This window comes from Rhincodon typus, chromosome 23, assembly GCF_021869965.1.
Source record: "Rhincodon typus isolate 14 chromosome 23, sRhiTyp1.1, whole genome shotgun sequence".
Classification (NCBI taxonomy): Eukaryota; Metazoa; Chordata; class Chondrichthyes; order Orectolobiformes; family Rhincodontidae; genus Rhincodon; species Rhincodon typus.
Genome location: NC_063354.1, coordinates 30,466,814 through 30,488,026, shown reverse-complemented (window position 1 = coordinate 30,488,026; position 21,213 = coordinate 30,466,814). Strand labels below are relative to the sequence as shown.

Sequence of the window (21,213 nt, the reverse complement as noted above, 5' to 3'; positions counted from 1 at the left end):
CCCCTGCTATAATGTCTTTAATAATAGCTTCCACCGTCTCACCTTGAACACACCGACCTGTGGTTTCCTACTTTCTATGCCCCACACATTTTGAATAAAGGAGTTGTAGTCATTATTTCTCAATCTAGTGGAACTTTTCCAGATCTTGGAAAATTAAAATCAATGCATAAACTGTCTCACCAGCCACTTTTTTTAAGACCCAAGGATGTACTTATGAAAGCAGGAATCTATTAGCCCACAGCTCCAACAATTCACTCAGTACTACTTCCCTGGTGATTGTAATTTTATTGAGTTTCTCCCTGCCTTCCGTTTCCAGAATAACACTATGGAAACTAATGCTGTCGTAAATGAATGATTATATTAGATTGTTCCAATTTGGACAAGACTGCAGAAGTCAACAAGTAACAACTTTGCCAGCACTGCCCACATCCCAAGAATTACACAAGCAAGATTTATTTTTAAAAGTGATGATGTAAAACAAAGAGCAGTGATTACTTTGTATAAAACTTGTAAGAAAATTGTAAGAAAGGAGATCATGGGGTAGGTTTTGAAGTGAGTCTTGCTTTCAACAAAGTGGGGATTCATGGGAGAGGAACAGTGTATATAGAGAAAGTATGTTTGCAGAGGAACCATCATTACTGTATTGCAAGAACAAGAGAGGAAATTCTGTTTGAGGAAATGGAGACGTTGATGTAGTAGGAAGACAATAAAAGATGCTGTGACATGGAGTGGAAGAAAATTTGTAGATATTGGATTCTTGCAGTAATGGACTGTGAACTGTATTTCCTTTGCAAACAGATATTGAATTTAATGTCACTGGAAGCTATGGCAGCCCAGTCCACACCAACCATAATGCAAACTACAACTCCATGCCATCTCCAGACATCGATCATTCTGACCGCAAGCAGCACGACCAGGGCAGGCGACCACTCAGCGTTGCAACTGACAACATGATGCTGGAGTTTTACAAAAAGGATGGGTAGGTACTAGTTATTATCCTGCTTTCATAAGTACTTTGTACAGAGCAATTTTGTTTCATATGGATAAAACCGCGTGCTGAAGAAGATCCAAACTGGAGTGAAACGATATACATGGGGACGGTATACAAATATACTTCATAAAGATATTTTGAATTGATATTAATGCAGTTAATTTCAGCATTAGTGACTTCTCATTTTCATTTATTGGAAAAGAATTAAAATTTGCATGAATTTAATTTTCTTTTATCTACGTTGTCAGCACAATATTCAACAGGACTTTTAAAAAAAGACTTTATATATAAAACATTCAATTCTCTGCCTGAATGGCCCAAATATCAACGTAAATATCACTTTAGCCTATGCTAAAAGTATCAGTATCACAAAGTTTTTGCACTGATACAGGTTCAACAGTGTAGGTTTTACTGTGCCAGGCATCTGCACTACTATGAGTGTGTGTATTTCATACAAGTTAGAAACATGTGTGATGGGGTGTGTGTGTATTCAGTTGTGTGTTTCCTGGATAACTGATGAGAGAGATTAACTGTGCTAATAGGATCTGGTGATGGTACGTATGAAATAATTTTTACCTTTCGAGTGAGCAGGAGGAATGATGTTCCTGTTATCACTCAGAGCATTAGCAGGTAAAAGCCTTTATCTCACCAAAAGCCACGTACATTTCAGCTATTGGCCAGTTATATGGAATTATTCCCACCTGGCTGTATAACCTTCAATGAATAAAGATCTAAGTTTTGGGATAGTTTGTATACGAATCAGTTACTTTATTTCTTTGGTCCATAATTTTCAACTGCATTTCAACTGCAATACAAAGCCTTTATAAGGATGTAATCCTTCATCAGAGTGTCACCAGGTTTCAATACATTCAAAAGACAATTCACTGATGCTTGTAACTGTGGAAAAATGTATTTGTGAAGTAAATATTTAGGACGAGGGTGAGTGAACCTTGCAGTGAATGGAACTGAACAAGCTATTGATGATTTAGGCTATGGGTCTACACAAGGGGGAATGGGGAGGTTGTAAATGGTCCTGTTTGTCAAAGTAAAACTTTGATGTTCCATTTTATGCTACATCTGTCCAGTTTGGTTCACTTAGGGTTAGCTCATCAATAATTCGTATGAAAGTTGAATATTGACCCATGTCCTGAACGTTAAGTAGCAATATGGATCGGTTCTTCGGTTGGCTTGTTGGCTTTAGTCATTGAGTCACTGAGCCAGATAGACCTGGAAATTTGCCAGGGTTAATTCCTGGTCTCTGCTGGGACAGCTGGGGCAACAATAGGGGCACTCAAATGATGCCAGTGTTTTTGGGTTTGGGTGTGGGGGTGGCAGGGAAATTATTCAAGATTCCTACTCCTTTACACGTATGTGTGTGTGTGTGTGTGTGAGTGAATATGTGTGTGTGTGTGTGGGTGTATAATCATTTACTATGGACATAATTGGGCTTGTTTCTGATGGGTACCTCATCTGAATAGCCTACAAAGGATCACTTATGAGTTATGGACACTTGGCAATATGCTAGAGGTTGGCTGGTCCCAGTGGAACCATTTCCCATTAGAACTGCACCTTCCACAGTGCGGAGAAGGGAAGAGAACAACTGGTGAAAGAAAATGGTGTGCTTTGTATATTCTCACTTTCTTGTCTCAATATTTTGTTGTAAGTGTTACTGTATCAGTTATCCACGTTATAACATGTACTGCGTACATACACTAAGGCTGCCGTGTGCTATTGTGGGTAACTCCGTGATGCTCCTAATTGTGTTGTGATGTGTATTGTCCAGGCATTTCATACCAGCTTCTCCCTAATTTTCTTCATCTTTCTTTTACCTTTTGCCCACCTGGGAATGCTGCAGTTGTGTTGCTACCTCATTCTTACTGTCACATTTTTGTTCTCATTCGTGTTAACTGAATACTTTTAGCTGTAAATTCATGTCAGTTGAGTACTCTTGCCCAGACTACACATTTTACCATGTTTACAGCCCAAATTACATGAGATCACGTTCTGCATCTTGTCCAACATGGCTACTGCGGTAAGCAATTTTTTGACTTTCCACCAAAATACAGCACGTTAAAATGATCAGTGTAAAATAAGCTTTTAGTATTTTGTAAATCTTTTCATTCCAGTGCATTAATTGCCACAGTTTGTGTTTTCCTGTTTGCATATACTGAATTTGTCATTCTTACATATTTAGATAGTCCAGTTAGATTTTGCAGGTTACCATGAAGCTTATTAAATGTAGTTAAAGGAATGTTAGCTTTTGTTCGATATGTAGCTTTGTACATTTACTCCAGTTAAGCATGTAACAAAGTTTAAAAATGCTAAAGATGTTTTTCAATTTGCATTGTTGGTGTATCTTTTCAGTTTTAGAATGTCTTTACTTATTGGAAGCACTTTGGGTAATGAAAGAAAAACTGACAACATTCTTTACACCATAATTTTAACTTATTGTAATTTTGAATGCGACATCACCTCAGTTCCTTGCATCTCAGTCAGTCCTGGGTTCAAGTCCCACTCCGGGACTTATGTACATAACCTACAGTGACACTTCAGTGTAGTACTGGGAAAGCTGTCTTTGACGTGTGACATTAAACTGAATCCCTGCCTGATCTTATGACTCAATTTGAAAAGCAGGGAATTTTCCTGGTATCCTCATTCAACATTCCTTCCTTCAATGGCCACCAGAAATAGATTAGCTACTGCTTATGGAATCTTGCTATGCACATATGTCTGTGACAGTGACTTGCACTACTATAGTAAATAATTGACCTGTTCTGAGAACATGATAAGGTGATACATAATAAATTCAAGTCCTTTCCCTATTTGCGATGCCTACTAAGTTTATTTCCAGATCCCTCCCTGTACCTCTCGATAGGATAGTGAACAAGCCAGCCTGCCTCCAAGTTTGTGCCACCTTGCTCTGTGCCCAGGTTTTTTGAGCCCATGGCACTCCTTGTCAGAACACTGACTTTTGCAGCATGACATCATCCCTCTGGTTGCTGCATAACATGCTACTATAAATTTCTCCTCATTAATTTCCTAGTCATCAGGAACCAGTAATGGAAGTTTACTGTACAGCAAGTAGCCTTGGCCTAAGTATGTGTTTTATGACTCTCACTACTTGGTACAAGTATTACAGGCACTTCAGTGTGAACTTCTGTTAAAAGTTCCTGCTGCGTCAATATTTTCTTTGTCACTTGTTTTACTTAACAGGAATCTGCTACCTTTGCAATAACTGCTGTTTGATTCATTTAATCCTTTATATTATATTCTAAATAGTATTGTTCTGTTTCTGCTAATGCAGCCTTAGGAAAATCCAAAGGTACTGTATTCGATACATCTGCGTGACTGGTTATTGATAACATGAGAGGAGGATACTGAGATAGGGAGCATCACACGAGTAATAAATACAAAATGTAGAAATTACCATAATTCACATATGAAAATAGGCACCTTTTTTACATGAGATGTTTGTAGATGTATTTTAAGAATTGATATCGTATTGAAAAGCTTGGAATAAGGTGGTAAATACCTAACACTAGCAGTGCACATTTACTGAAGTAAGCAGTTGGAAAATGGCTTGTCCAAGGATTTCAGACTCACAACCATTATTTTGATGGTAGGCAGCTTTGAGGGTGTTTGTTTGGAGTATCTGTAATGTGGATGAACACAGAACTTGAATGTTATTGAGTTGGAGAGTTGTTAACTGCTTCTACAGACTTTCAGCCTCCTTTCCATTCTGTATCTAAAGCAACTGGCATGTCTGTCATTCCATTACACATTCTCCTCCAGTGATTAGATCCTGTACTTCCCAGTGAGGGGAATGTGTTGTGTTGAGTTGTTCAAGGCTGTTCTGTCACAGCACCTGATTGGCAAATTAAGACCGGCAGTACTTGTTAGCCTAAATGCCAGTCACTGCTCACCTCCTGACTAGGGAAATGATAGGTGACTTGTATGTGGTTGGATCTTAAATGAAGGGATGTGTGAAATCCTGTGGTGAGAACTACACTTGGATTGTACATGTTTTAAGGGAGGTAATTTTCTGAGTCTGAGTAACAGGAAGCTTACATGTTGCCATAACACATTTGAAAATCACAGCTACAATCACAGACAACAGGAAGGTTTCTCGGAACCAGCGTTACCTCACACTTTCTTCCCACCTGCACAGGCCTCTGAAGCCACTCCTGGAATGACACCCGTTGCCACATGCAGAGCCTTCACACAGCTTAGAGGGAACATTACTCACCAAGTTGGAAACCAGCCCCCAAAAAGTGGGAATACAGTTCTGTGGTCATTCTGGGAGTGATATAAAGTATGTTACATCTGTATAAAATGCAGCAGAGGACTCAGGGGTGCTTCGGGTGCACTTGCCCCAAGGTGCCTGCGATTGCAATTCAAAAGATCTCTTCAGTTAGTCCTACTCCTCCGCTCTTTCCCACAATCATGCAAATCTCTCCTGTACATATTGTCTCTGCTCTACGTTTAGCGAGTTATAGTTATTGTTTATGAATTAGGAGCTACGCAGGATAAATGCTGCATTAAATATGCATGACAGATGCAGTATAATGTGAATAAATATGAGGTTATCCACATATCCGCCACAAAAATAGGAAGGCAGATTATTATTTCAATGGCTGACTGTAAATTCAGAGAGGGGAGTGTTCAATGAGACCTGGATATCCTCGTGCACCAGTCACTGAAAGTAAACATGCAGGTGCAGCAGGCAGTAAGGGAGGCAAACTGTAGGTTGGCCTTCATAAAGGATTCATGCACAGTAACAAGGATGCCTTGCTGCATTTATACAGGGCATTGGTGAGGCCACACCTGGAATTCTGTGAACAGTTTTGGTCTCTTCATCTGAGGAAGGATATTCTTGTTATTGGGGGAGTGCAGCAAAGGTTTAACAAATTGATCCCTGGGATGGTAGGTCTGACCTTTGAGAAGAGATTGAGTCAGTTGGGATTGTATTCATTTGAGTTTAGAAGAATTAATAAGGTATCTCATAAAAGCCTATAAAATTCAAACAGGACCAGACAGGTTGGATGCAGGAGGGTGTTCCTGATGGTGTGGGAGTGCAGAACCAGAAGTCACAGTTTAAGAATAAGGGGTAAACCTTTTCCGACTGCGATTAAGAGAAATTTCTTTACCCAGAGAGTGGTGAGTCTGTGAGATTCATTACCCAAGAAACTGGTTAAGGCCAAAACATTACTTTTTCAAAGGTGGTACTTCTTGTGGCTAAAGGGGTCAAGGGAAATGGCGGGAGGGCTGGATTAGGGCATTGAGCTAAGTAATCAGTTACGATCATATTGCCCTGTAGACAGTCCCTGACTTAATGTGAAGCAGGTTTTCTAAATTCACAGCTCACAGCCTTATTTGTATTTTCCTGTCTTTTTTTCCCCTTTTCCTCTGCTTCCGTGAAGTTGTTTATGTCTTGTTAATGTGTGTCTACACAGTCACCTAGTTCTCTCAGTCATTTACCCCAGTATGTCCTCTCCATACATTAACCCATATAACGAATATCGATACACAATATAAGTGGTGAGGATGATAATGAAGTTTGATCCCATCCTCTTCCAGCACTTGCTGATAGACTTTCAGTCGGGAATACTGGACAGAAATCAGGAGAAGGAACCCCAGCTGATTCCCTCCCCCTTCCTTAACGAAAGGACACTGGTCAACTACAGCAACCCAACACTGCCCTGACTAACTTATCACATACTGATTGGTTTTATTATTGTTCTATTGTGACATTGACATTGGTTTGATCTCTCCATGTTTTCAACTTGAAAATAATTTACCAAATGCAAAGATATGAGAGAACAGAGATCTTTTTCACCAAATCAAGATGTCAAATCTCATCAAATGTGTGGCATATATATGTTATGCATTTGACAAGGCTCCTACAATAGATTTATCATGTGCGCCAAGAGTGCTTAATTCTACCTCTTATTTTGAATGAGAGGGGAGAACCAGAAACCAGTTTGTTGATTACAAAGTTGCTGTACAATATTTAAAGGGGGAGGCAGGTGTTGCTATTCTTAGTATTCTGAAAGGGTACTGAATTTTTATCCATGAAAGTCTGCCACTTTATTTGATCTCAGACCATTTATTGTTTTCCAATTTTCACACACTCCTCCATGATCCTCTCATTTATTTCACTTGGATTTGAACTGCTGAAGTGCTCCTGAATCTCTTGTGTCACATATTCCATTAAGGTGAGGAGTTACAACCTGATGCTTTAGGCCGATGTTTTAGTTTTCCAATTTCCACTGAAATGATCTTTGGCTTTTGATGATTTATACCTGTCTTTGTGAGACCCATTTCTCAGAAAATCGTTTCAAAAATTAAAGCTACAAATGCAATACTGGGTGTATTGTTGCCTGGTAAGGAAGAACAGCGAGTTCAATTTTGATGCGTGTCCCTCCTTCCAAATTAAGGACTTTGAGATGAATTTCATGTTTTGGAGGTTGAGTTTTTGCTTTGGGCGTAATGAACTTGAAGTGTGTTTGAAATAGCTGTAAATAGGTTGCAGCTCAACTTTTGTTAAGATTAATTTGTGTAATCAAATAGCACAATTGGACAGCTTATGACAAATTTGTTGCAAAGGGGAGTAAAGAAGCCTTTGTATAGAGCCTTGGTGAGTCTACACCCTGAGTATTGTGTATAGTTTGGCCCCTTACCTAAGGAAAGACAGTCTTGTCACAGAATGGGTACAGCAAAGATAAACTCAGCAAATTCTTGGATAGAGGGATTTTCTTATTAGGAGAGCTTCAGCAGACTGGATCTATATTCTCTTGGGTTTAGAAGAGTGAGAGGTATTCTCATTGAAGCATACAGTATTCTTACAGGGTTTGACAGGGCAGATACAAGAAGAGTATTTCCTGGCTGGTTGAGGCTAGAGCCCCTACGCAGTCTAAGAATAAGAGGTCAACTATTTAGGACTTAGATGAGGAGGAATTATTAACTCAGAGGGTGGTTAATCTTTGGATCTGTCTGCCCAGTTGTGCTGTGAAGACTCAATCATTGAGGATATTCAAGGCAGAGATGAATAGACTTCAAGATATTAAAGATATCAAGGAATCTGGAAATAGTGTGGGAAAATGGCATTGAGGTAGAAATCAGCCACAATCCAGTAGAAAGGTGTAGTAGACTGAACAGACTGAATGGCATCCTGCTCCTGTTTCCTATGTTCCTTTGTAACTCAGTTGTTTTATTTCATTCTCTGATGGTGTATTCCTTGATGTATTTAAGTATGGTAAATTGGTATTTAGTCAAACAGCTGGGAAAGTATACATCACCTAAAATGAGCATTTTTAATAAGAAGTAACTGTGGGTTAAGAGCTAAGATTAATGAAAATGAATTGAGAAATATCTATTCTTTAGTACTTAATAGTTTCATTGGTGAATGCTAGTTTTTTACATAGCAAAATAATTATTATTGATATGAAAAACCTTTTACAAGTTGCCTACTAGTGCATCTATGAAAATGAAATCTTTCCTGAACCAAAACAATAGCCAGATTCTCACAGTTTTGACTTGGCAGGGTGGCCATTGTTTGTGGATAGGCTTTAATAGGTATAAACTACAAGTTGAAGTAGCATAAAAGATGGTGGAAAGCAGAAAACATAATTGGATTTGAGCATACACCAAGTACGATTACAATTCCCCAATGTTTATTTTCATAGAATCCCTACAGTGTGGAAAAAGGCCCTTCGGCCCAACAAGTCCACACCACCCTTGGAGCATCCCATGCAGACCTATCCCCCTATAACCAACCTAAGCTACACATCCCTGAACACTACGGGCAATTTAGCATGGCCAATCCACCTAACCTGCATATCTTTGGACTGTGGGAGGAAACCGGAGCACCCGGAGGAAACCCACGCAGGCACGGGAGAATGTCCAAACTCCACACAGACAGTTACCCAACGGTAGAATGGAACCCGGGTTCCTGGCGCTGTGAGGCAGCAGTGCTAACCACTGAGCTACTGAGCCACCCCAGTTTAGAGTTGGTTCAACCAACTGCACTGGAACCTGGGCAAAAACCGATGGAAATTTACAAAATTTCAATCACATTATGTTCAAGCTGTAATATCCAACTGTAATATCCAAGGGTGTTGTTTATCCAATTTACTTCCACAGCATTCAGAAAAATCTGGAATGTAGACAGGAAATAAACACACCCCTGACAAATTGGAATGGATTTCCTGCTATTCTTTGCACACAAAAATGAGGTACATATGATTTACATAAAGTATATTGAAATGTAAAATTAACAATATTTTAGGAGTTTATATCCCAGCACTGCAGTAGAGATATTGGCAGATGCTTTGATCAGGGAGATGAAGTGCCATTGGGTGGCTAATTGATTTAGGGTGTGACTTCTGCCCTCAACTGAGAACCCTGGAGAGCTGCTGCCACCCCCTGCCTTGCCTACCACCTGTGAAATCTGCCAAGCTGGACACTTGGCATGGGCCAATCCTTTTGGTGAGTTGCCAACAGCAGGATGAAGCCCTTAAGTGGCCATTAGTTAGAACATGTTATTTGATACGTTATCTCTGGTACAATTGTACAGCCTGGTATGATACAAAATATGGGCAAAATGGGACAGATTTTATGGAGAAAATACTTTCACAATGAAGTCAATAGTCAAATAGAATGAAAGCTGTCCCCCTTCAAGTCCCCTTCCCACCCCCCAGTAATTGGTTGAAAACTGCAAAGCTAATTTGTATTTGTTTACATCGTAGTTGCTGTTAGATATGTATGTAAGTAGAGTATGTAAGTTGTATGTCTCAGTCCAGTTTATTCGGTGTATAGATGTTATCCAACAAAACCAGACAATTGCCTCACCAATCTTAGTCCTTTGGATTACATTTCTCTGTGACAGCCTGAAATACCTATCACATGTGCAAGTCTGCAGTGTCTCCTCATTACTCTTACCATTCCTGCAAAAAGAGAAACAAAATAATCCAAGAATGTGAGAAGTGGATGAAAGGACAGCATTTGTGGCATGTCTCTGAGGGATGGGCAAGTTCACTGTGGGTTAGTTTAATTAGAACATTAAAACACGCAAGTTCACTGAGGGTTAGTTTAATTAGAACATTAAAACACATCATACAAGAAACCAGCTGATTTGTATGTATTATCTTGTAGACTCACAGCAAAGTAACTGTCCAGCTGGGTCTGATCATTTTACACACACAGCATATGGCGTCCTTAAGGTGAACTCTCTAAAGGCAAGATACAGATACAAGAACTTCCTCCTTTTCAAAAGAAGGCTAAACATTTATCATGATAAATGAGTATCCACAGCGCATGGATAATTTGCTGATATATCCAAATCTCACAATGGTGACTGTGTCTGAAGGCACTTTCATTTCCACAGTCGTTACTGATGTTGCGTTTTGTTCCTGTTTGTGTTGTCATTTTTTTTATTTTATGAACTGCAGTTGCTGTCCCAGCATTTGCTTATTCTGATGCACTGCAGCCATGTATTGGTCCAGATTAGTCACTGATTAATCTCATTCCTCAAGTTGTTTTGAGTGGTTCTATTTTCTTGGCATTTACTATGTTCCTTAAGAGCTTCCAACTCATGTTCAAGCTTCTGGTTTTACATTCTGGATTCTTATCATTCTAACAAAGTTTTTGCCTTCTGTTAATCCAGTATATTTTCTCCTTCAAAACCTGCTCAACAAACTAAGGGTCTAGGTCCGAAACGTCAGCCTTTCTGCTCCTATGATGCTGCTTGGCCTGCTGTGTTCATCCAGCTCTGCACCTTGTTGTCTCAGCCTCTCCAAACTTGTTTTTCTTTTATTTTCTTTAAAGGATGGCCTTCTTCCTCTTGCTGCTTCAGTGGTCCTTTGTTTCTTTTCTACATCCTTGAGTTCTTGCATCAGAGCATCATTGACGGCATTTATCTCTGAAAGAATTGTCTCATTAGTGATTTGTAGCTCCTTGTTCATTTTGCCCTTCCACCTGTTTTTGCAGTCTATCATTTTCTCAAGCATTGTTTTGAGCTGAAGCCAATGTTTCTGTATCTGCTCCTGCTAAGCCTGTGCTGTTTTGCCTATGAGTTGCTCCAGATCTTTCCAAAAGCCACCAATCATTTCATTGATTTGCTGATACAGAGTTTGTAGTTCATACTGCTCCCTGTCTTTCTCTTTCAGCTTTTCATTAATCTAAGCTGAGGTATCATCTAAAGACTGCATCAGAGATGATATTCTCAAGTTTGGACTTATCCTGAGCTAAGAATTCAGCCTTTGATGCTTGAACTTTCACTTTTCTCTACACAGCAGAGAGGGGATTCTTCTGCTTCGCCCAATCTTTCAAATGCAGCTTTGTCAGTGTTTCTTAAATAGCCTGTTGCAGTTTCTGCAGTGTCTCTGATACTTGACTGATTCCATGGATTCCGTGGTGCAAGTTCACAGCATGCTGGTATACTTTCAGTTACTGTCCCTGCAGTATCCAAGATGGACAGCATTTGAGATTTTTTTTAATTTCAAAAATATACTTTATTCATAAAAATATCTTTATGTACATAGTCACAAACGCAGTTTGGTTCTGTACATTAGCATATCAAGGAGACAAACAAACATTGGTTTTTGACCCTATTCACACAACATCTGAGGTGCTGAGGTGAAGTGATTGTACTTGTACTCCAGCACTATTGATTCTATATGTGGAATTGGTGAACACTTTAAAGGCTGAAAACTTTACAGTTGTAGGTTCCATTCATGGTTCCCCATGTCTATGGGAACATGTGTTTTAGAATTCACAGGAGCAGTATATTGTCACGTGCCCTGTGTCAGCATTAGCCAAAAATGAATAGTCAATAACTTTATGAAGACTGCTAATTTGCATTTTGCAAACACCTCATACGGTATGATGACATTGATGTTTACCATGAAACTGATGGTATGAAACACAAGTCCACCATTCCTTATCTCGATGCAGATAAAGTCAAATGCTAGCTTACTGATCATATTACGTAAACACCTCTAATGTTTTTACAGCTGCCACCATATCATATTTATGATAATGGTTTAAGAATCAATTACTCAGACTTTGATCAACTCTGTGGATTAGGCCATTTAAAACAGTAAAATACTTTATAAGTTATGAAGCAGCCATTGCAGCAAATCCAACTGATTTTTGTGTTTGCAGCTTGAAGGGACACAGCTGATAGCCTAGAGGTGTTATAGCTGAACTGTTAATCCAGAGACCCAGGTAACATGCTGGGGACCAAGGATTGAATCCTGCCACAGCTAGTGGAGGAAATTGAATTCAATAACAATCTAGAACTAAGAATTTAATGATGACGATAAATCTATTGTCGATTGTCAGGGGGACATTTCACTGAGAGAGATAGTAGGAACTGCAGATGCTGGAGAATCCGAGACAACAAGATGCAGGGCTGGATGAACACAGTAGGCCGAGCAGCATCTTAGGAGCAGAAAGGCTGACGTTTCGGGCCTAGACCCTTCAGGACACTTCCATTCCTACCTGGTCTACCATACATGTGACTCCAGATCTACGGCAATGTGGTTGACTCTTGACTGCCCTCTGGGCAATAAATGCTGGCCTAGCCCGTGATGCCTACATTGCAGATTAACTGCAAATCTTACAAGCACAGAACATGTAGCCTTAAAGGCTGAACTCTCTTAAAGATCAGTAACACATAGAGCACAGTATGCACAAACATATTCGGTGGCTGAATTAATTTCATATGTCATCATGAACCCATGAATGTTTCAATATCCAGCTTCAAAGTAACAGTTTCGATAGTGACATCATCAGCATTCAGTATTTGAACAAAAACTTTCATTGATCAACATTTTGAAAATAGCTGTGATTATTTAACAGGTCTATTTTAAAAGTACAGAATGAAGGGCTAGGAAAGGAGGGAGCAGACGGTGCTTCTAGAGGAGGCCCCAGCTCACTGGCCAAATAGTTCATCAGTCTGGATGGTCAGCTCCCAAAGCTGCTAATCTGGTCCATAGAACATCCCAACTGACCAGAAACATGGCCAATAATCACTGTTATTCGGAGCAACAGCTGTCATTGGCTGAGTAGCAGAACAGGCCACACTATCCTCATTTCATGCCTGCCTTGTAAATATCTATTTAAACCCTGTCATCATTGAGTGTGGGTTCCTTAATCTTCACTCTTCTTTCTTCTGACTGGTTCTAGAGGCTGTTGGAGCACAAGTAGGTTGGTGAAGGTTGTCTTTAAGCAGGTCCCCCTAATCCCCTCATGTTCCCCTGTAAAGAAAGTGTTGGCAGGTGACCAGGTTCCACGCCAGGACCAACTTCACTACCTCAAACCCTCAATTCACTGGAACCAACTCTGCTGAGGACTTCCAGCATTTTGTGTTTTTATTTCAGATTTCTAACATCTACAGTACTTTGCTTCATGGTGGGCACTGATAAGTGTGGTTAGTTTTAACTTTACATTAGAAAATATTCATCACTCAATGCAAAATGTAACTTTTCTGTAAACAAATCCCACTTGTGTGGCTAGAAAAGCACAAAATTGCAAGAGAATTGGTTGATGCTAATTTATTAGAAGGTTCTTCAGTTTTAAACATGGAAGTGAAAACAGGAGTTATGTACCAATAGAAATGTTATCGTAAGTTCAAGAAATTCTCATTTGTACATTGGATTGTTGCTTGTGATGGTTGTGAGAGTTAAGTCTTTTGGACGTTATGTCCAGAAATTGAATGGGGCCAGGTTCAAGAAAGCAGATCTGGTTGCATCATATGAATGACCAAGTTGTGTGTCATTGTCTGACAAAGCTGAGATTTTGGTGGCCTTTAGATATAGAGGCATAGACCATAAAAGTCAAAAGGTTTTACTAAATAAACATTTTTACCCCAATTGTGCATACCACAAGGATGTAAGGAAGAGGGTTAAATTGAGGGTGGGGAGAAAGGGGAAAAGAATAAGTAACCTTGGGACACCGGAAGTACCAGGCCCCATGATTTCCCTCTCTGGCCCTGATGAGAAATGATGATTCTTTCACATAGAACACTGGTTAGCTGTGGACTGATCAGAATATGACTTCTTGCAGGTCTACAAACATTTGTAGGCTCTGTAAACATCTTCTGAAATAAAATAGCCAAAAGCAGAATGGAGGATATAAACATCCACAATGTCTGTATATTCATTTCTTTGCTGTTTGAATATTATAGTTTTGGCCATGGCAGTCATCAGTAATTGAGATTGGACTGTCCAGTGATGTCCTTTAACCATGTGAGTAAGTAAATAAGGGCCGTAAGTGTTGAAGACTCCAAATCCCAAACCACACCTATTTAAAATTCACACTGTGTTACTAAAGTTGGTGACAGTCAAAATTATAACACTTCAACTTATATCTCTGGAATTAGAATTACTACATTTGCTCATAATGATTTTTGCCGTTTAGTGGGTTCTTGTAACCAATCACTTCTTATTCTAAACTCTGGATGCCAGAGAGTGCGATTTCCATAAACATTGGGTTCAAGGGTAACAGTTTAGTTAAGTAGTGGTAGGTAAACCTTCTTGGACAAAGATTTTTAAATTGTCATTAGATTCACATGAAATACTTTTGTGCTGAACTTTCGTAGAAACATCGAAGACAGTAGCAGGAACAGGCCACTTGACCCCTTGAGCCTGCTGTATCATTCAATATGATCATAGCTGATCAATAAGCTCAATAACCTAAATCCCCCACCCCGCCATATCCCTTTAGCGTCAAGAGCTATATCTACTTCTTTCTTAATCACATAATGTTTTGATCTCAACCACTTCCTGTGGTAGTGAATTCCTCATGCTCAACACTCTCTGGGTGAAGAAATTTCTCATCTCAATCCTAAAAGATTTACCACTTATCCTTAAAGTATGAGCCCTGGTTCTGGATTTCCCCCACTACCAGGAAAACCTTCCTGCATCTAACCTGTCTAGTCCTCTTAGAATTTGCTAGATTTCTAAGGGATTCCCCCTCATTCTTGTAAACTCAAATGAACACAATCCTAACTAACCCAATCTCTCCTCATACAACAGTCCTGCCATCTGGGGAATCAATTTGGTAAACATTTGCTGCACCCCTCTATAGCAAGAGCATCCTTCCTCAGAGAAGGAGGCCGAAACTGCGCACAATATTCCAGGTGTGTCCCACCAAGGCCCTGGATAACTGCAGCAAGACTTTCTTGTCTTGTAGTTGGATCCTCTCACTATGAAGGCCAACATACAGTTTGCCTTTACTGCCTGCTGCGTCTTTCAGCAACTGGTACACAAGAACACCCAGGTCTCATTGAACATTCCCTCTCTCAAGTTACAGCCATTTAAATAATAACCTGCCTTCCTGTATTTGTTAACAACATGGGTAACCTTCCATTTTTCCATGTTAAACTGCATCTGCCCACTCACTCAGTCTGGCCACAGCATACTTCAACATCTCAGCATCCTCCTCAGAGCTCACCCATGCAGCTTTGTGTCATCTGCAGATTTTGAGATACTTCATTATCTAGCATTTTTTTTATGCTGAGGAACATTTTAAAAATCACTTAAACTGAAATCCTGTTGGACCTAAGTTCTATCTTAACACAGTACACTAGACAACACAGAAATTTAAGATGTAACAGTGCATCTTTATCTCTCCCAGACAAAAAATTATTTGTTCTGTTTAAGTCGATATTATTTCTAATGTATGTGTTTATGTGTGTGCTTATGTGTATGCATGTATGTGTATTGGCGTGTATGTGTGTACAGTGTATGGGTGTGTATGTGTCTGGCCTATTATAAAATATTTGCGTGCTAATGGGTGTGCCAAGTATGCATTTTGATTCAGTTCATTGCACACCAGATGCCACACATGTAAAATAATCCTTTCAGAACCAGGAGAAAGTAAGCCTGTCTTTAAACAACACATGCATTTTGTATGCTTCACAGTTCGCTAAACAATCATTAGGCTATAATCCGTTTGGCTTGAAAATTCCTTGACAACAGAAAATACCTCATTGACCCTGGATGTCTGAATAACTGTAGCTTTTTATTTACCTTCATGTCTGTATTCGAAATAAAATCTTTTTTTTAAAGAATGGAGTGGCAACTTAATCTGAACTGAACTGAGAATCTGCTACAAAAAAATTCAATACATCAGGGATTTCAAAAATGTAGAGCAGTTGCACTTTACGAGCTTAATGGGATGGTTATGTTTAAAATGATGTTCCAGGCCTTTTAGAAAAGAGTTTCCTCTTTTTCTCAACCAAATTCTGGGCAGGGAGATGTAGGGTGGAGGAGAGAACATGAAAGAGTATCTTATGTTAGTTATTTTACAAATTCAGTAAGTTCCTTTTCAGCAAAGGTAAACCATCTTATTTCAAGCTTCTGATTTTCTGATGATACTATTCTGCTTTATAAACAAACGAAGTGAAACTTCATGAGGTCAGTGGTTAATAGTGTGCTGTGTGAGTCACTGTGTGGGCCATTCACCTAAATAACACTTTTCATTGTTGTTCCAATTCCAATACATCATTCTCATGTGCAGGTACCAGCCTTATATTTCCAGGACATAAAAACTATCCACAAAAGGTGCACTAGTTTTAAACAAATATAGCATGCTGTGGTTTAGCAAAAATCAGTATGTTTCATAAAAGCATAGAAGCCACATTCACTAGTCATTAAACAGCAACAAAGATTCTGATGATCAGGCTTTTAAGTCTAGTGTTCACAGGTGATGTTTTCTACAAAATTTATTCATCCAATTTTTTTTAAGCTAGGTAATTATGTTGTAACTCAAGAGTACAAATAGCTACTGTTAAATCTATCCTTTTTTTATCTGTAATTAAATGTATTTTGTAAAGATTTCACTTCTGTCTCTATACCTCTGAAGCTATTTTTTTTGTTAAAGCCGAGCGTGCTTTTCTTTGAAGTGTTGATGGTGTCTCTGTATTCCTGTAGCATGGGTGTGAGGGTGATGGACACATCCTGGGTGGCCCGCAGAGGCTCCTCCGGAGTCCGAAAAACATCCTCCACCCCACCCGGCACGCAGCCCCCTCCTCCGCCCGCCGAACCTGCCGCTTCGGGTCAGTCGCCAATCCCTGAGCAGTCTGTAGAAAATTCCTCTTCTCCCTCCCCCACTCCTCCTCCTAGCGGCCCACTACCCGGGGCTGAACGTGCAAGGTAAGAGTGTGTCGCAGCTGCTGTGTCTGTGTCAGCAAGCTTCTGGAGCTTTCCTTTCCTGTCCTCGCACTCCTGTCTTTCTGTTTGACTGTTACCTGAGCTTCTGGCACATGGAGCGAGCTGAATCAGGAATTGGTGCACATCAGTACAATCGCACAAACTAGTTAATACATTGTGGTATGAGAAGTGACCTACCCGATTGCACCGAAAGTTGTGCATAATGAAGGCATAATGTGTTTGTTTGGGCAGCAGGTTAAACTATACCATCAGACAAATGGTGACAGCTCTTAAGGGCAGTGGTGTGAAAATATTGCACAGCTTTCAGGATCACAAAGAAAACCCCTGTAGTGTTGTGAGATAACCCTTTTCTGAAGAAGGGTCCAGACCCGAAACGTCAGCTTTCCTGCTCTTCTGATGCTGCTTGGCCTGCTGCGTTCATCCAGCTGTACACCTTGTTATCTCAGATCCTCCAGCATCGGCAGTTTCTACTATCCCTGTAGTGTTGTAATGTTTGACAAGGAGAATTGGAGAGTTGTCTATCCAATGCTGACATTAAGGTTAGATGGCACAGAGAGCAGTGTAGGTGGGAGCTGCATGTTGTGATGTGACATGGATATAAAGTGGGCAAAACTCTGGCAGATGGTGAGCAACTGCGAGTTTGACCACTGCCGAGCTGAGAAGAATCAGAGAATTTTGTAAATAGTGAAAAATTAGAACTGTAGACAAGCAGAGAGATTGACAGGAGCTACTATAAACTAGTGGACAGGTAGAAAAGTAATTAAAGAGGTGAATGACTTTCATTTTATGGGAGCAAGAATACAAAGGACTGGAAGTGATGCAGAGTTGGATGATATTTTGAATCACGGATCCCCCACGCTGTGCAAGCAGGCCATTCAGCCCACCAAGTCCACAGCAACCCTCCAAAGAGCATCCTACCCAGACCCATGCCCCCTACCCTGTAACCTCAAATTTCCCTTAGTTAATCCACTTAGCCTGCACATCCCTGGACACTATGACCAATCCAAATAACCTGCACATCTTTGGACTGTGGGAAGAAACCACAGTACCCTGACAAAACCAACACAAACACAGGGGGAATGTGCAAACTCCACACAGACAGTTGCTGGAGGGTGGAATCGAACCCAGGTCCCTGGTGCTGTGAGGCAGCAGTACCAACCACTGAACTACCATACCACCCTACTGCTTTTGGCTTTGGTCACTGTGCCTCAGCAAGGGCAATACAGGCCTCGGAGGAACTGCAGGGCAGATTCACCAGAATGGACCTGAGGCTAAAAATGTTAAATTATGAGACAAAGTTTCTAAAATAGACTCATTTTCACTAATGTACAGAAGATTGAGAGGCGATTGAATCGTTATGTTTGTGATGTTGAAGGTATTTGTAGGGTGGATAACAAGAAGTTATTTCTCTGTTTGGGAAGTTCAGAACAAGGGGAAATAAGCTTAAAATTAAAAATTACTGTTTAGGGGTGAAGCTAGAAAGCACTTTTTTACAAAAAAGGTAGTGGAATCTAAACCTTCCTCCCTTAAATCCTGTTGAGCTGGATTAATTAAAAATTACAAAACTAGGAAATGGCTAGATTTTAAGAATATTAAAGAATGTGGAACAGAGGCTGGGGACTGGTTATCAAAATACAAATCAGCCATGATGTAATTGAATAGCAGAACAGGCAAAAAACTATGAAGTGCTTATTCCTGTTCTTAGGTTCCTAATATGCCGACTGTCATTGTACAATAAAATTCATATCTGTTGGGGTAGGGGGAATGTGCAGACATTCTACTTCTTCTGCCAAATAATAAGCAGTCGCCATTTAGTCCATTATACCCTTGGGCTAATGATCATTAACTTCGATCTAATTAAGTCACAAAGATGCAAAATAACATTATTAGATGCTCTGTGCATTTTTCGTGTGATTCAATTTAGTTACCACTAGAGGTCAAGATATAAACATGTTGGCATGTTTAAAAATGACAATCAGATAATTCAGCTATCAGTTGCTTTATCGATTGAATACCTGGGGTATAATGACTCCATGCAGAAACCAGTGTTTGTTACTTTAGTGTTATTTACAATGAGCTAGTTTACTGTACTGCATTTCAAAATAAACTAAATGATGTATGTGGATAATTACTGGATTAACCAGCAAAGCACTCAAGTCATTAAGGAAGAAGGCACAAAGTTGCTTTATTTCATTCAGAATTTTATTTGAGCAGTCAAGCACATGGACCATTTATTTGAAACGATTATGATTCTTTTCAAATTGGATATTTTTTAACCAAAGTTTTCAAATGGATTAACTCATCCATCAAGTTAAATCAAGGCATAAATGATCAGAAAATTCCACAAGTCTTTAAATTGAAGCACTCCAAATTCAATCCCTTATTAGTGTGAAACTGAGCTGGTTAGATATTCACTTTTAGTAAGTAGTGATGTTAAAGTTAATAATAATATCAGAAGAACTTTTATCCTGTGGCTGTGTTTAATTAAATAATGAAATACCAAACAGTCTGAAGTTAACAGTGTTCATGAGCAGTCAAATCAAATTCTTGAAGTGTTTCTGTTACTTTCCTGCAACAATGCTGTCTTTCTTTAGAAAAGAAAATTCAATCAATTTCTAATTTTCTGCATGGATTTTGTCAAATCGTTCCATTTATTTTATGTATAACTCTAATATTGTTACTGTTTCAATGCATCATATTATTCAGCAATTAATTTAGTCCAAAACTAATAATTTTCACTGTCACAAGCTGATAAACTTTGAAGAAAGTATTTATTTTTCGTCAGATATTGGAGACATTAATTTCTCAGAAAGGGAAGATGGTCATTTGACTATATACTGCAGCAGCTAGAACTCCAACACCGGCCAGTCCATTTCACCCATTATATTTATTACCCACATTGCATTTCTTGTATGAGACTTCTATTTAATTTGAATGCCTGAGATGTAATTTGTTTTGTAAAATTTAGTTTAAAAATAACAAAATTCCTTTATCATCTATGACTGGAGTCCTATTCCATAATTGTGATTAAGATCAAGAAACTTCTCTCGTCCTCGCTAATAACAGTGTCAGAGATAACGGCTGATTAGCAGGCTCCCTGCTTAACTGTTTTCAGAATTGTAGAATCCAATCACCCAACTGCAGTGCACTTTTACCATTACGTTAGGCCACAATCACATTGCCACCAATTCTAAAAGTTTTCTTACAAATTACAAGCCATAATTGTTTGCCAAAATCATGACTTATGTAAATTCTGTATCAGCACTTTGTATTTACACATCAAAGATGTCAATCCACTTTAGACGTAAATTGAAAAAGATGCAGAAAAATAATCTGCTAATACACCATTTTTAAGGTTGTTCTTGGCATATTGTTGATGCTGTCAATTCCAAAGGGGCTTGTCATGTTGACTTTGAACAATAGTGTAAATTGGGCAATGTTGATCATTATACATCTCTCTCAAGTTTCACTTAAACCCAGAGAGGCTCATTCTGTATTTAAAAAAAGCTGTTCAGACATACTATGACAAACCTCTGGAGCAGTAGCACCGGAACCATGTCTTCTGGCTGAAAGGTAGGGACATTACCACTGTGCTACAAGAAACTCCAGGAATGTTCAGATAATTTCTAATCAACCTGGTCGGAGAAGTTATTATATACCTCTGGACCAGGTGGAACCTGAAGCCGAGACGCCTGGATCAAAGGTTAGGATATTACTACTGTTTCGCAAGGGGCCCTCCAGAGATTTATAACATGCTACTCAATCAATATTACATGTTTTCCAATGTCACCCAAAGCCAAGGTTTCCTTCCCTTTATTTACACTACCCCTAGTTTCCTGAGAAGATGGTGGGTAAGTATTACATACACAACTGAATAACTACAGATCACCTTACTGAGCACTAAGAAACCACCATTTAATATTGACTAGAATCATAACCAGGCCAGACCTTTCCCTAACGCACCTGATAATCCAGAGTTAATTTGTTCTAGTAAACTTCTCAAAACAACACTGGTTCCTCTCATTTCTTATACAGATCTGAACT

The 21,213-nt window shown here is 39.4% G+C and overlaps 1 protein-coding gene across 1 annotated transcript in view; it reads left to right on the top strand.

The window, feature by feature from the left end:
* The window catches only part of arhgap44a (Rho GTPase activating protein 44a), a 188,381-nt gene that overhangs the window by 151,249 nt on the left and 15,919 nt on the right, over window positions 1–21,213 (top strand). Inside the window, exons 14-15 of the mRNA XM_048611123.1 lie at window positions 799–979; window positions 16,930–17,151. Coding sequence (XP_048467080.1) covers window positions 799–979; window positions 16,930–17,151 — 403 coding nt within the window. The remainder of the gene's footprint in view (window positions 1–798; window positions 980–16,929; window positions 17,152–21,213) is intronic.